This window comes from Marmota marmota, unplaced genomic scaffold, assembly GCF_001458135.2.
Source record: "Marmota marmota marmota unplaced genomic scaffold, marMar, whole genome shotgun sequence".
NCBI classification, from domain to species: Eukaryota; Metazoa; Chordata; class Mammalia; order Rodentia; family Sciuridae; genus Marmota; species Marmota marmota.
This window is the reverse complement of record NW_025999842.1, coordinates 29,909,399-29,925,864: the sequence shown is the minus strand read 5'-3', so window position 1 is coordinate 29,925,864 and position 16,466 is coordinate 29,909,399. Positions and strand designations below refer to the sequence as shown.

The window sequence follows — 16,466 nt, the reverse complement described above, 5'->3', positions numbered from 1 at the left end:
GAGTGGGGGGGGGGGTGGTTCCGAGTGATCCGGAGATCCCACCCATTGCAGCCAGGTAGGACCCATCCTGCCTGCCCGTTGGAACCGGGCGGCAAAGGGAGGTGCGTGCCAGTCGGGGGCTCGTGCGAAAGCTGCTGTGGCGCAATGAAGGTGAAGGACGGCGGCTCGCCCACCGGCTGAGGTGGGATCCCGAGGCCTCTCCAGGCCGCCGAGGGCACACTACCGGCCCATTTCGCCCACCGCACTGGGAAGGTAGAGCACCAGCGCACGTGTCTGGTGGCCAGGAAGAAGAGGGAGGGGAGGGGGATGTCTCTGCAGAGGAAGAGGAGGGGGAGTGCACAGACAGGGCCTCGGGCGGTGGCTGCAGCAGGGAGAGGGAGGGGATGCGGACGCGGTACCGCTGGGAGGGAGAGCAGACATGAAGAGGGGAGGGAAGGGCACAGAGGGAAGATCGGGAGCAGAGAGCAGAAGGCAGGACGGGGAGACCTGGGAACCTCTTTCTACCCCTTCAGGTGCTGGCAATAGTTAAAAAGGTCCTGGAGGAGATTTGGATCTAGCGAGCCTTCTGGAGGCCAATGATTGTCATTATCTAGCAGATATGTCGGCCAATCTTAGGTACAAAATCTGATAAGAATTTTGGGCTTGAGGTCCGGGGAGAGAGAGAGTAGCCAAATTCTTAAGGAGACACTTGAGTGGTGAGGTTTCCAGTATAGACGAGGAGGCACCCATAGTTAAAGATTGGAGGAAGGGACAGCAAAGGGAGAAAAAGAATTAACCCGGGCAATAGGGGCTTCCTGGAAGCGTAGAGCACATGGAGGGTCATGTGGGCATCCCCGAAGTGACCAGTCCACAGCGAGTAGGCACAGAGGGCACAGCTCGGTCGTCACCGATGAAGTGCAGTCTGTGTGACCCTGTAAGGTCGAGGCCACGGGCAACCTGACATCAGGAAAATTTTTCCACCGGAACGAGAGAGAGTCAAGGAAAGAAGGAACAGAGCCCCAGCAGAACGCAGCTCTGGGCCGGAAGTTCAGCTCCAGGCTGAACACAGCTCTGGCGAGGCACGGCACCGGCGGGGGACGCACCTTCTGCGGAGGAGGAAGAGACTAGGGAGCCTCTCTAGTGTAAACCCAGAAGCCTCATGCCCCAAAGGGAAGCGGGTCGCCAGAGGGTCCACTGAGAACAGTGAAGGTCTTAGTGGGGTGCATTCCCTCCTCCCTACGGCGTCAGGAGCATGCCGGACGCTCACGGTCTTGTCCCCTGCTGGCAGCCTGAAGGGAGTTGGAGAGCCGGGGAGGGGGAACTTACCTAAACCCTATCGGTGGTGAGTGCAGGGAGCCAGCGCCCAAAAAGACAGACAAGGGCGAAATGTGTCGTTGGTGACAGCAGTGGCAGAGACAGGGCTCGGTTTGTCGAGCACACTGTCTCCTGGGTTTTTGGCACCACAGTAAGACGCTGCATCACACTACGAATGGGAGACTCCACACGACACAGATCACCGGAGAGGTTCCACTTTATTACAAAAGACTGTGGGGTTTATATAGACCTAAGGAGAGGTAGCAGGGCTGAGGTAGATAACGGGTTGCCCGTTTATTGGCAAGCTCTTCCATATGTCAGTTCCGGAGCCCAAGAAGTTAATTCTTATTGGGGTTAAGGTTTCCCACCCACATTGGCGCGCCAGTGAAAGAAAAAAAGAGAAAGAGGGCCGTTAGGCGCCATGTTGGGGTTTTTCTTTGGGGTGCTGCTGCCGTTATATGTTTTCCCAACATCAGGTATTTTCCCTGTCTCACTCTGATTGGTGGTTGCTAGGGTGTTGCTATGGGTCCTCACCTAGGGTAACTGAGTCAGGGACACCTGGCACTGCAGATCTGTCCAGTTATTTACAGACAAACAACTCAGTAGGGTGAGAACCCTAGCCAATCACCCCTACCCAACTTGTTCCCAACAGTGAATGTGCTAATCATGTTTTAGAATTGTTGTTTGATTTTCCCGCAGTCTGTGATGATTTGCTATGAGATGCTATGATGTATGTGGGGTCCCTGCCTTCCCCAAAGAATGTATAAAGCTGCTGCAAACCCTGGGCTTGGGGCCTCTCAGCGTCACCAGTTGCTGTGTGTGCGCAGAGGACCAAGTAGCTTGCAATAAACACCTCTTTGCTGCTTACATCAATCTTGGTCTCTGGTGGTCTTTTGGGGGTCCCAAATTCGAGCATAACACCAGTCCTATAATGCTTAATTTAGGGACATTTCTGAGAAATGCATTGTAAGACAATTTCGTTGTTGTATGAACACCATACTTATACAGATGACTAAGATGTCCCTAGGTGATACAATCTCATGGGACCACTCATGTATACTCTGTCATTGACCAAAATGTCATTATGCAGCACAAGACTACTATCACAAAGCCAAGCCTCACTTATTGTCCTCTGCATTTTTTAAGCGGTTTGTTTATTTATTTTTGGTGCTGGGGATGAAACCCAAGACATTATGCATGGTAGGCAAGTGCTCTACCACTGAATTATATCAAAGCTATTAACTTTGATACTGCTCTCAGAGAACCATGCCACTAATTGGTATTGCTCCGCTTTATCTTTTTTTAAAAAGTATTTTTAGTTGTAGATGGACACAATACCTTCATTTACTTTTATGTGATGCCAAGGATCAAACCCAATGCCTCACATGTGCCAGGCAAGTGCTGTACCACTGAGCTAAAACACCAGCCCTTTCCCCTGTATCTTTAATTGCCTTTGTCCTTTTAAACCTCAGCTAAGCTCTCAACATCAAGTGTGTAGTTTTCTTTAAATATTTTTAAGATGTTGATGAACCTTTGTTTTTATTTATATGCAGTGCTGGTAATTGAACCTGGTGCCTTACATGTGCTAGGCAAGCGCTCTACCACTGAGCCACACCGCCAGCCCAGGTGTGTAGTTTTCTTCTAATGCAAATTCTTGCCTCCCACCCTTTGCCACTCCCACTTGTTCCCAAGTCTCCATTGTGATTCTTCAGCCCTAAACTGCCAGAGGATTTCCCTTACCCTTGCAGCATTTACTTACTGAGTCTTCTAGATTCTGATCCTTCCCCAAGGATCCCTAAATGAAAGAAGGTACTGAGGGTACAACTCAGGACATATTTGTGGCATAGGCTAAATGACAAGAAATGGCTGGAAAAGGGGCCTAAGTGCCAACAAAAAATTCTCATGCACTTTCCCTCAGTGCCTTAATACCTAGGGCTCCCTCTGAAAGGACAAACTAGATGTACTGCTACAAGCTGTGTCATCTGAAGTGATGTCCATATTCAGTCAAGTCACTGTGCCATTTCCTTCCACATGTAAGTGACTCTGGCAGGGAACTAAGTAAGAGAGTAGGAAAATAAACTGCTCAAGATTTTTCTCTTTTCAGTGCTGAGGATCAAACCCAGGGCCTCATGCATGCTGGTTAGGTGCTCTACCACTGACCCACCCATTGAGCCCAATGGTTGCACTTATATATGTTGTACTCTGCCTTCCAAGAACCTCTTCCTGTCTTTACCTGTAGTGTTTGAAGGACAGAAAAATCCTTAAACCTGAGCATAAACCTCAACTTTGGCTTAGCTCCAACTCTGGTCACAAGTCCCTTCTACTTGATCTGCATCCAGAGGTATGAGTGTGCAGCTCAGGGTCCCAGTTAGGTGGGAGGGCATGACTCCAGGGCAAATATCTAGCATGTGTGAGGCACTGGGTTCGATCCTTAGCACCACATAAAAATAAACAAATAAAGGCATTCTCTCCATCTACAACTACAAAAAAAAAATTTTTTTTTAAAAGAATGCATTACTATACTGGGCCAGGCCTAGTGTCACCAGTCCTTGTAATTTCAGAAACTTGGGAGGTGGAGGAAGGAGAGATTGGGAAGTTAGAGGTAAGTCTCTGCAATTTAGGGAGGCTATCTCAAAATTTTAAAAAATAAAAGAATAAAAATAAAAAAGGGTGGGGATGTGGCTCTGTGGCAGAGTACCTCTGGGTTCAATCCTGCTTAAAAGAACATCATGTGAAGATTGTATTTTTGCAATATCTCTTAATTTTATGGTGGAAAAAGTACCAATTTCTGAAAGAAAAAAAAATGCTCCTTTTTTTGGTCAAATTTGAGAAGTGGTTTTAACTTCTTTGTCTTAAAGCTTTTTTGAATCATTCTGTCCCCACCCTCTCATGAGTGGGGGTAATGAAGGCCCTGAAATAACTAAAAATATAAAGGAGAAATTAGAAGCTGCTAGATTATCAGATTATTGAACATTAATATTTTTCTTTCTCCTTCCTTTTCTTTTTTTACAGTACTGTATTTGACACCAGGTCTCATACAGCTAGTGCTGTACCCCCAGCCCTTTTTGAGACAGGGTCTTGGTAAATTGCCCAGGCTAGCTTCAGACTTGAGATCCTCCTGCTCCAGCCTCCCTGGTAGTTGGGATTGAGCAGGTTGTGCCACCACATACATCTTAAATTTGGTAATCAGTGTTCTACTTTGGATTTTCCATAGGGGGAAAAAATCTATCTCATCTACCAAAATCTAAAGAAAACTTGTAGTCAGGTCATTTACCTCCTCTGGGATGAATAGTCTCCCATTTATATAAGCTGTGTTGTGAAGTTCAAGGACAGCTAGAAATTAGAATCTTGACCCTGCATCCAAAAGTCATATAAATGGTGAAACAAGGGTTCCAGCTGTTTCAACAACTACAAGATAGGTTTCAGTAATATTATATAATACTTCTAACGAGGACACATTCTCTAGGGAGGCTGAAGCAGAATAACAAGTTCAAGGTCAGCCTTGGCAATTTAGTGAGATGTTGCCTCACAGTAAAAATTTTAAAAAGGAGGGCTCTGGGTATGTAGCTCAGCTATAGAGTATTTTTGTATAGTAAGGGCAAGTCCCTGGGTTCAATCCCCAGTACCTGCCCCACCCCCCACAACTTACATAATAATGGAGGGACGTATTACCAATCTAAAATGAAGAAAGATTACTGATGAAAACACCCACATTTATTTTGATAGGGGATAGAACCCAAGGTCCTTTCACAATTGAGCTACTTCCCCAGTTCCTCCCTTTTAAAATTTCAAGACAGGTTCTCACTGAGATTCCAAAAAGTTGGCCTTCAATTTGCAATCCTCCTGCCTCAGCCTCCCCAGTTACTGGGATAACTGATATGCACCACCATACTTTTTCCCCCAACTTCAGGGTACCGGAGACTGAACTCAGGGGCACTTACCATTGAGCTAATTTAATTTCTTAATGTGAATTTTTAGACAGGGTGTCACTAAGTCATATCAATAAATGAACAATAGCTAGGAAGAAGGGTATCAGAAACTGGATGCTTTTCTCTGACTTCTGACCCCTCGTTCATCAGGTCAGGCAATACCAATGGAGATAGTGATTAAGGAGGTAAACAATGGGCTTCACCAGCTGTATAAGGGACCCTGCCATGCCTTAACCCTTCTCCATCAGCAAGACCTACCATACAATTTGCTATATAGTAACTTCAATTATAATCCACAGAAGTCTGGTTTTCTGTAATAGGATATTGTCTTACAAGTGTTTGTAGCCAGGTGTGGTGTATATACCTGTAATGCCAGTGATTTAGGAAGCTGAGACAGGAGGATTCCAAGTTCAAAGCCAGTCTCAGCAAAAGCGAGGTGCTAACTAAAAATACAAAATAGGGCAGTACCACCTCCCCAACAAAAAAATGTCCTTTGTCTCAGAGAAGTGGTGGAATTCCACATAATAGCAGCATATCTTTTGGGGTCAGGTAATTGTCAGACTACACTGTGAGAAGCAAAACTATATACCAGACTAAGCATTGTCATTCATCAAGAGAATTTCCTGTGTTTAGGCCAAGAAATTATGACTACTGCAGTGATTCATGCCCATAATCTCAAGTGATTTGGGAGGCTGAAGCAGGAGGGTTACAAGTTCAAAGCCAGCCTCAGCAACTGAGCAAGACTCTGCTTCAAAATAAAACAAAAAAGGGATGTAGCTCAGTGATAGAGCAAGTCTGTGTTCAATTCCCAGCACACACACACATACACACACAGTGACTATAATTTTTTCCCCCCAAAAAAATGAGAATTTAGGGCTGGGGACATAGCTCAGTTGGTAGAGTGCTTGCCTTGCATGCACAAGGCCCTGGGTTCAATCTCCAGCACCAAAAAAAAAAAAGACAGAATTGAACACAGCACTTCTGCATGCATGCTATAAGCACCCTATCACTAAGCTACATTCCCAGTCCTCTACTTTTTTTTTTTCTTTAAGTCAAAAACATTAATTCTGGGGTGTTGGGAATCAAATATGTTACGTAAGTGCTGTACTACTGAGCCACACTCCCAGCCCCACAATCATGTCAAATAATTAATTACATAGTAATATGTCAATGATCAGGTAAAAGACATCTGTTTCAAGGATCTGTGTTTTAAAATCGCAAATGAATCTTAGCAGGTAGAATTTCAGACAAAATAACAAAAAAGTAAAAAATAAAAATCATGTTGTAGATATACACAGGAGATGGGGGTTGACATTCCAGGTAGTTCATATTGAGAATGTACATGTATATATACCTCCTTCTATTCACTTCTGCTTCCCATTGCTTTCTCCCTTTATCCAAGACCCAACCTAGAAACTTAAATAACACCAATGGTTGTGGAGATCCCTTCTCCTTCATTCACCCAGTGAGAAGTTTTGAGAGGCAGGAGATATCACATCAGAGAGAAGACAGTACACCAGGATTTAACTGTATAAGTAACAGGCTTACTTTGTATTATTGTTCATAATAATATATAGTTATCATGTTATAAAAATATATGATAAAATCGTGTGTGTGTTTGTGTGTGTGTTTGTGTGTGTGTGCATGTGCACGCGTCCTGCTGAGGACTAAACATCCTGCAAGCTAGGCAAGTACTCTACCACGAAGCTGCATCCCCAGCCCTATGATAAAATCTTGTAAGAAACTGAATGTACTGAAGCTTGGCAACTCTTTTTAAGAGACCAGAATAAAACTGCACTGGCTGTCTAAATTCACTAATGTTTTTTCATTCTCTTTGATTTTTTCTCCTGATCTTCTGTTATCCTTTCTGCAGGTCGTTTTTTCAACCCCTTCATTTTCCTAGTTTGTAGTTTGCTTAGGTCTTGCTTTTGCATATGAATCCTTCCATAAGTTGTACCAAAAGTATCATGGGAGATATTTTTCTTCTTCTTTGGCTACAAAACAAAGAGAAAAACGTGTGAGTGTGTGCATCTTTTTTTTTTTCCTTTTTAAATGGCATTTTACTTTAATGAATTGCTAAAAAAACAAGAGCTCAACAACTATCTTAGTAACAATTTTCATCAATGAGTGTCCCCTCAATGGTACATTGTATAGCATTATATACCTTTCTTTTCAAACATAACCATCCATACCTATCACTTGGGAATCCTGTTAAAATGCAGATTCTAATTCAGTAGGTTTAAGGTACAGCCCAATATTGTGTGTCTCTAATAATTCCCAGGAGAATTGTCAGACCACACTGTGAGAAAACACTAACTGCTGTCATACATCAAGAGAATCTCCATGTTGAGTTTAAGAAATTGTGACTATCATTTTTCCATCTCTAATATCATTCCAGAGGTAACATGTCTACTTTCTAAAACCACTTAAAAATCAAAACATATTTTATGCACATATGGTTTATACATCCTTGCTCTAAATCCCCAGTCTTCACAATGCCTTTAATGATTCTTTTTTGCTAAAAATGTCAGTCCTGGCTACCAGAAAGCTCTAAGCTAAACTTGATGCCTGTTTTTGTTTGTTGAACTGATGATTGAACCCAGGGGCGGGCTCTACTTTTGAGCTACATTCCCAAACCTTTTTATTTTATTTTTGAGACAAAGTCTAAGTTACCAAGCTGGCCTCAAATTTGCTATCCTCCTGACTCAGCCTCCCAAGGAGCTGGGATTATAGGTGTGTGCCATACCTTGATGCTTGGTTTCTGTAACTCTTTTTATTATTCTTTATGGTTATCTTTTTGGCTCTTTCTCCCTTTCCTGACTCTGTGACTCTAGCTTTATTTATTTATCTTTTTATGTATGTCCTTTAATACATTGCAAATCCTTTTGGAAAGAAGGGTGGAATATAAAAATAAATATGGCACCAAGTTATAGGTCACATACCTTGAGAGCTTTTGGCATTTTCATGGATAATTTATAAAGGTCATCTGACGCCAGGTGTGTCCTCCTCACAACCAGATCCAATGAAGGTCCCATCTCTTCCAATTCAATCCGTGGTGTTCTGCAACCAGATTTCTTCAACAGCAACCTTAATAAAATAGGAAAAAGAAATACTGCTTTGATTTTTATAAAACTCCTCCCCCCAAAATACTCCTGTTCAAGGGATTTATACTTACATATAGTGACATATTTAGAAAGGCCAAGTTTCTGGCTTTTTTGTTTTGTTTTGATACCAGAGATTGAACCTAAGGTCGCCAAACCACTGAACCATACCCCTAGCACTTTATTTATTTTTTAGGTGTAGATGGACACAACACAATGCCTTTATTTTTATGTGGTGCTGAGGATGGAACCCAGGTTCCGCCCGTGCTAGGCAAGAGTTCTACCGCTGAGCCACAATCCCCCCAAGCCAGTACTTTTTTAATATTTTATTTTGAGATAGTCTTACTAAATTGCATGCACCACCACACCCAGCCAGGCCAAGCTCCTTAAACACTTTAGAAATTAGACCAAGTATATCCTTTAGTTTATTTTTAAAAGTCAGAAGTCAGAAATATACTTGGGAGACTGAGGCAGGACAATCACAAGTTCAATGGCAGCCTAGACAACTTAGCAAGACCCTGTCTCATAAAATTAGAAAAAGGACTGGGGATGTAGTGTTTGCCTAGCAGGTGAGAGGCCCTGGATTTACCCAGTACCACAAAATATAAAACAAAGCTCAAAATATATATTTTTTTGTTGTGTGTGTGGGGATACTAAAGATTGAAGTCAGAGGTGCTTTATCACTGAGCTACATCCCTAGTCCTTCAGTCTTACTATTTTTTAAAAATCCTCTGACAGGGCCTAATTTTCTGAGCTGGGCCTAGAACTTACAATCCCCCTGCCTCAGCCTCCTGAGTCACTGGGATAGAGGTGTGTGCTACCATGCCTGGCACAAAACCCAAATTAAACCACTTCCTTCACCTTATCCCATCATACATACTGTACTATTTTTCTTAAGAGAAATGCTTCAGGGCTGGGGATACAGCTCAGTTGGTAGAGTATTTGCCTCACATACCAAGCCTTCATACTTTCAGCCAAATATCTACTGACCAGAACTTTATACCACATGGCTAATACTCATCTCATAATCCAATCTGGTTTTTGTTTTGCTTTTCCTATATAAGCTCTAAATCAAAAGTAATAACATTAGTTCTGCAAGATGGTATGGTACAAAAATCAGGGACACAAAGACAAAACCCTGTTACTTCTCTTTCAGATGGGCTCAAGTTATAGACATGCTAATTGCAATCCCTATGTTTAAATATCTGCCCATTTCTTGAGAAGACTGATATTACTACTCTTGATCCTCCTGCATCAGCCTCCCAAGTCACTGGGATGACAGGTTACCACTTCCCATTTGGCCTATTTAACTCTGTAAAACCTAATCAATGTCATGGCAAAGGCATACGTGGTATTTACTAAAGATTTTGTTTCATATTAATGATTTTGAACCTATAGTGAATAAAATTTTCCAAGGAATACAAATGATACACACAAATGAGTAATTAATTATCATAAGATGTACAGGAGGAACTGGGAGCGGTGGCGCATGCCTGTAATCCCAGCAACTTGGGAGGCTGAGGCAGGAGGATCAGGAATTCAAAGCCAGCCTCAGCAGATTAGTGAGGTACTTGGCAACTCAGCAAGACCGTTTCTAAGTTTTTATATAAAAAAGAGCTGGGGATGTGGCTCAGTGGTTAAGTGCCCTGGGTTCAATCCCCAGTACAAAAAAAAAAAAAAAATGTACAGCAGGAGGTCATTAATACTATGATTATTCAACCAAAATGACATGTTGAAGGTTATATCAATTTCACATTCAAAGTTCCTTTCATTCAAGAAGCTAAAAATCATTTTATAAGCCTTATTAATTTTCACAAACAATGTCTGTGAATATTAGCTTACCTTTTACAAGCTGCTTATGGGCTAATATGCAGTAAGAGAGAGGGCAAGGACACAGTAGTACAGTTCATGAGAATGGCTGAGGTGCTGAGTTAAGTGAGAAAGACTTCTCTAGCATATTCCTACCTACATCTGTACCCTTTTCCCTCTTATAAAGGAAAATGATTGATTCCAGAATTTGCTGATATCATTCAGAAATACCTAAATGCTATTACTACACTTTTTAAAGGAAGAAATAAGGCCCTGAGAAATGACCTGGGGCCAGGTCACCAGGCTCAGAGATGACTCCCATACCTGGAAACATCCTTCTTCAATTTTCCACACCTCCCAAGCAGGGCCTATCCTTGCTAAGCTGTCATACATTTAGTGATTCTTTCCAGTAGTTCCCTCTTCATCACACTGCCCATTCTCTATTTCAAGCCAATGGCTAGCAGGTATTAGAGGTCAAATATGGAAAAACTGTGATTTAATTTCCTACTAGGGTCTCTGGTTTTATTTTACTTTTTTTTTTCCCCAATGGTACTGGGGATTGAACCAGGGGCACTTTACAAATGAACCACATCTCCAGCCTTTTTATTTTCAGACAGGTCTTGCCAAGTTGCTAAGGCTCCTTTCTCAATCTTCTGAGTTGCTGGGATTACAGGTGTGTAACATGGAGCCTGATCCATAACACTTTTTATTTTTTGCACTGCTGGGGATTGAACTCAGGGCCTCACACATGCTAGACAAGCACTCCACCACTGAGCCATATCCTTAGCCCTATAATACATTTTGTTTTTTTAGAGAGAGAGAGAGAGAGAGAGAGAGAATTTTAATATTTATTTTTTAGTTTTCGGCGGACACAACATCTTTGTTTGTATGTGGTACTGAGGATCGAACCCAGGCCGCATGCATGCCAGGCAAGCGCGCTACCGCTTGAGCCACATCCCCAGCCCCCCTACAATACATTCTTGAAAGCCCCCATATCAAGTGAGGAAATGCAAACAACACACTTAAAAAAAAAACTTCAATTTTAACTAGTTAAAAAATAATGGCAAAGCTCCATCAGGTACAGTGGCACATGCCTGTAATCCCAGCAGCTCAGAAGGCTGAGGCAGGAGACTTGCAAGTTCAAAGCCAACCTCAGCAACTCAACAAGGCCCTATGCAACTTAGCAAGACCCTATCTTAAAATGAAAACTATAAAAGGTCAGGGATGTGGCTCAGTGGTTAAGTCCCCTGAGTTCAATCCCCAGTATACGACCCCCCCCCCAAAAAAAAAACAACTCTTAATTGTATCTTGCAATTAATAGATATTTTATTGTATTTTGCCTTATTATTTTTTTGTGTGTATGTAGTGGTAGGGATTGGGACAAGAGCTTCACGCATGTTAGGAAAGTGCTGTAACACTTGACTACATCCCCAGTCCCTATTATTTTACTTTCAATGAAAGGAAAAAGCATAAGTGGTACTATTAGTCAAATGGTGGGAAAAACTAAGTAAGCACTTCTGACTCAGTTCAGTTGAGATCATGATGAAAATTATTAAACAAGAGGTGAATGTTTATTTTCATTTGGATATGTCATTAGACATAGTTAGTCAGCTAACTCTTTTGTTATGAATAAAAATGAAAATCACCTTAGCCAGAAGTGGCAGTAAATGCTTTTAAGTCTCAACACTTGGAAGACTGAGGTAAGAGGATCACTTGAGGCCAGGAGTCTGGGGCTAGCTGAGCTATCACAGCAAGACTCTATCTCCCTGGGGCTGGGGCTGGGGCTGGGGCTGGGGCTGTAGCTCAGTGGCAGAGCGCTTGCCTAGCATGCTTCAGGCACTGGGTTCGATCCTCAATACCACATAAAAATAAACAAATAAAATAAAGGCATTCTGTCCATCTACAACTACCACTACCAAAAAACAAAAAAGACTCCATCTCCCAAAAAATTGGACCAAAACAAACCAAAACTCTCTGTTTGAAATTCTGGACATAAATGATTGTACAATAGTACTGATGAACAGAAGATACCATCAACACTCAGCTGCTAGCTTACAGGCTGTATTACCAGGCCACTGCTCAAAATGTCCAGAAACAAAACTCATTGTACAAAGAAAGGCAGTTTGGAGAGTCAGCCCAGTTTCTAGGAAAGTGAGGCTCTATCAGCCAGTGCCAATGTTTTATTTTTTACAAAGAAGAAAAAAGGCATGCTTACCTCAAAAGATAATTTCAGCACATCATTAAGCTCTTTAATAAAAACAGAATCTGCTTGTTAGGATTTACATTTATAGCTGGACTATAGTTTTTAAAAAGATTTAGGACTTAGGGCCTAACTCCTTCTGGATTATCCCTTGCATTCTCCCTTGAGTATGTATTCCTTGCTCTACCCCAAAAGCATCTCATCTTTTGAGACTGATAGCCACCCCATTCTCTCTTGAGTATGTATCTACTTTCCTATTTAAACCTCTGTCTATGCCTTTGGGTGGGTGGGGGGGGGTTACAATTTTGAAATTTGTTTTGGCTGTCCTGATTTGTGGCTATGTTTTCTAAATCCAGTTAAGAACAATAAAGAAGTTGAGCACCTTGGTGCACATACATAATCCCAGGGGCCCTGGAGGCAGAGGCCAGAGAATAGTAAATTCAAGGTCAGCCTCTTCAATTTAATTAGGCCCTAAGCAACTTAGTGAGACTCTATCTCAAAACAAAAAAATTAAAGAGCATGAGTAGCTCAGTGGTAAAGTACCACTGGGTTCACTTCCCAGTACCTATCAAACAAACAACACAAAACCCATAAACAGATAAAGCTAAAGAAGATCATTCCTGAGTTAGTGTTCCAGACTCAGACAGCGTGCAGTATTAGATGGACCAGGACCCTGGAAAACTAGAGTTTCAGAGGCAAAGATTAGCAGGATCTAATCTCATCCTGATGGAGTGTCAGCACGAAGCTGCTGCCATTACTATTCTGCAGACTCTCCAAACTCTTGAGCAGATGCCAATTTTGCTTGAGCCCTATAAAACAGTCACACTAACATGTTAACCCTGAGAATTAAGAAAAACATGCTAAGAAACGTACTTACTTATAGCTTCGAAAGTAAATCTTCCCATTCAGTGCAGTGAAGTGCAGAACATATTCTAATCCAGCCAGGCGAATATTTGATACTGTGGGACCTCTGAAAAAGTCTAAAAGCACATGTTAAGTTATTTTTTAAAAATACATGCCAGGTATGGTAGCAAACACCCTGTAATCCCAGCAACTTGAGGCTGAGGCAGGAGGATCACATGTTCAAGGCCAGCCTCAGCAATTTAGTGAGACCTTAAGCATCATAGTGAGACCCTGACTCAAAATAAAAAATAAAAAGGGCTGGGGATGTGGCCCAGTGGTTAAGCATCCCTAGTTCAATCCCCAGTACCAAAAAAACTCAACACACTTTTAAAATCCAGTTTCAAAGAGCTGCATTCTAAATGCCCCATTTTGCTCTAATACTTACTAAAAAGATAAGCAGCACAAAAATGATTCCTGAAAAATGTGTGAAAGTTTCTCCTCTCAATTATTTAATCTCATGTCTTTTCCACTGAAATATGTAATTTTTCAGTTTTGAAGTTCTTCTTTTAAAGCCAATGTTTTTTTATTGGAGTATCATATTTACCATGGATATTAACTTTTTAAAAAATGTTAGTCAAGCCAGGCACAATGGAGCAAGTCTGTAATCCCAGCAGCTCGGGAGGCTGGGACAGGAAGATCACAAGTTCAAAGCCAGCCTCAGCAACAGCGAGGTGCTAAGCAACTTGGTGTGAGACCCTTTCTCTAAATAAAATACAAAATAGGTCAGGGATGTGGCTCAGTGGTTGAGTGTCTCTGAATTCACTCTCCAGTACCAATGTTAGTAAAGGCATAAATTTTTAACCTACAAGACAAACAGCTGAAGATTCCAAGACCTGATCAAGGAAAGTACAGATGAGTCTAAAACAAAGAGGTAATAGATTAAAATGTGTCTCAACAGAATGCTGACAAAAAGCTGGCAGGGAATGAGAGTTCAAGAAGAAAGAAAGATATTATGAGGGTACAGATAGAGGTAAAACTGCAGTTAAAATGAAATAAGGGAGTCAGCCAGGGATATAGCTCAGTTAGTAGAGTGCTCGCCTTGCATGCACAAGGCCCTGGGTTCAATCTCCAGCACCACAAAAAATAAAAGAAGTAAGGGGGCTGAAGATAAATGAGTTTTAGTCAGAGATGGAAAGCTTCAGTTTGATATTTTGCAATGGATTAATTCTAGGCAAAAATAAGACTTTAAGTGTGTCTGTGTCTATAAATAAATACAGTGGAAGCTGGGCAAGATGGTGCATGCCTGTAATCCCAGCGGCTGGGGAGGCTGAGGCAGGAGGATTGCAAGTTCAAAGCCAGCCTTAGCAACTTAATGAGGCCCTAAGCAAATCAGCAAGACCCTGTCTCTAAATAAAATACAAAAAAAGGGCTTGGGATTTGGCTCAGTGGTTAAATGCCCCTTAGTTCAATCCCTGATACCAATAAATGAATGAATGAATAAATGAAGTGGAAAGGAAACAGTAGGCTGACCAGCATATTTACAGCAAAGCCATGGGATCTGTAGTCCAGGAATACAATCAGATCCTGAATCTGCCACTTACTTTTCTTCAAGCTGGGCAATCAAGCTAACTGGTCTCAATTTCCTTATCCATAACATGGGAGCAATATTACTGTTATGTACTGAATGCATCTATTCTCTCAATATTTGTATTTTGAAGCTCTAGTCACCAAATAAATAAAATACTATTTTTATTTATTTATTTATTCTCTTTAGAGAAGAGGCCACTAAGGATATACTGAAGTTTAAAGGAGGTCAAAAAAGGTAGGACCCTAATCCAATACAATTTATGTTCCAGTAAGAAAAACCAAGCTGGGCACGGTGGCACACACCTGTAATCCCAGGAGCTTGGGAGGCTGAGACAGGAGCATTGCGAATCTGTCTCTAAAGAAAAAGAAAAAACGCCAGCAAGCCTATTCGGAAGCAACTTTGATCTTGGACTTTTAAGCTTTTGGAACTATGTGGGTTAAGCCCACCAAGTCAATGATGTCATGCTATGGCAACCTGAGAAGACTAATACAACTACCTCTGTGAGGCTGTAGAAAAGATTAGTAAATTACCTGACCAAACCTTTAGCAGTTATTTTCATTATTGCATGTTTTTGTTTTTTTGGATACTGGGAATTGAACCTAGGGGTGCTTTACCACTGACCCATATCCCCAGTCCTTTTCGTTTTTTATGTTGAGACAGGGTTTTGTAAGTTTCTATGGCCTCACTAAATGCTGAGGATGGTCTCAAGCTTGAGATCCTCTTTCTTCAGCCTCTTGAGTTGCTGGGATTACAAACATGCGCTACTACACCCAGCTCACTGCACATTTTTCAAATGGATTAAAAATTTAGGAAATAAGGTTAAAATAAATTAAGACAATGTAGCTATGACCACTGTTATAAATAAAGGCATTAAGAAAAATTAATCTTGTTAGGTAGATAAATAACAGAGACCTTAAAGGAACATTTCATGAAATTAACCCATTTCTTGATTTACTATCAGTTTAATGTTCAATGAACAGTCACATAAAAACAGTAACAATAAAAATTAGGATAGACTAAATCTAAAAAGATTATTTACTGGTTGATAAATATTCTATCAAAGATGCAGTTCCAACCAGGCATGGTGGTACATGCCTTTAATCCCAGCCAGTTTGGGAGGCTGAAGCAGGAGGATCACAATTTCTTTTCTTTTCTTTTTTTTAATATATATATATTTTTAGTTGTAGTTGGACACAATATCTTTATTTTATTTATCTATGTGGTGCTGAGGATCGAACCCAGGGCCCCGCACATGCTAGGCGAGCTCTACTGCTAAGCCACAGTCCCAGCCCCAGCAGGATCACAATTTCAAAGCCAGTCTCAGCAACTTAGCAAGACCTTATTTTAAAATAAAAAATAATAATTTTTAAAAAGAGGGCTGGGATGTAGCTCAGTGGTTAAGCAACCCTAGATTCAATCTCTGGTACCAAAAAAAAAAAAAAACAGTTCCAGAGCTGAAGATGTAACTTAGTGAAAAGCACATTCCTAGCATTCATGAGGTCCTAGATTTCCACCACCAGCACTACAATTAAAAAAAGAAAAAAAAAAAAAGCAATTTCCATTAGATTTATAAAACTTATTTTTTTACAAAAAATTATAAAAAAATAAAACAGGCTGGGGATATGGCTCAGTGGTTAAACACCCCGGAGTTTAATCTCCGGTATGCCCCCTCAACCTTAGGAAAAAAAAAAAAAAAAAAAGAT

General features: G+C 41.4%; 1 protein-coding gene across 2 annotated transcripts in view; it reads right to left on the bottom strand.

The window, feature by feature from the left end:
* Positions 1-6,486: 6,486 nt before the first annotated feature.
* The window catches only part of Rpf2 (ribosome production factor 2 homolog), a 30,088-nt gene continuing 20,108 nt past the window's right edge, over positions 6,487-16,466 (bottom strand). For both annotated transcript variants that reach the window (XM_015500179.2, XM_048788870.1), the window contains 3 exons: positions 13,210-13,312; positions 8,165-8,309; positions 6,487-7,216 (listed from right to left, as the gene is read on the bottom strand). In XM_015500179.2, coding sequence (XP_015355665.1) covers positions 7,037-7,216; positions 8,165-8,309; positions 13,210-13,312 — 428 coding nt within the window. In that variant the 3' untranslated portion in view covers positions 6,487-7,036. The remainder of the gene's footprint in view (positions 7,217-8,164; positions 8,310-13,209; positions 13,313-16,466) is intronic.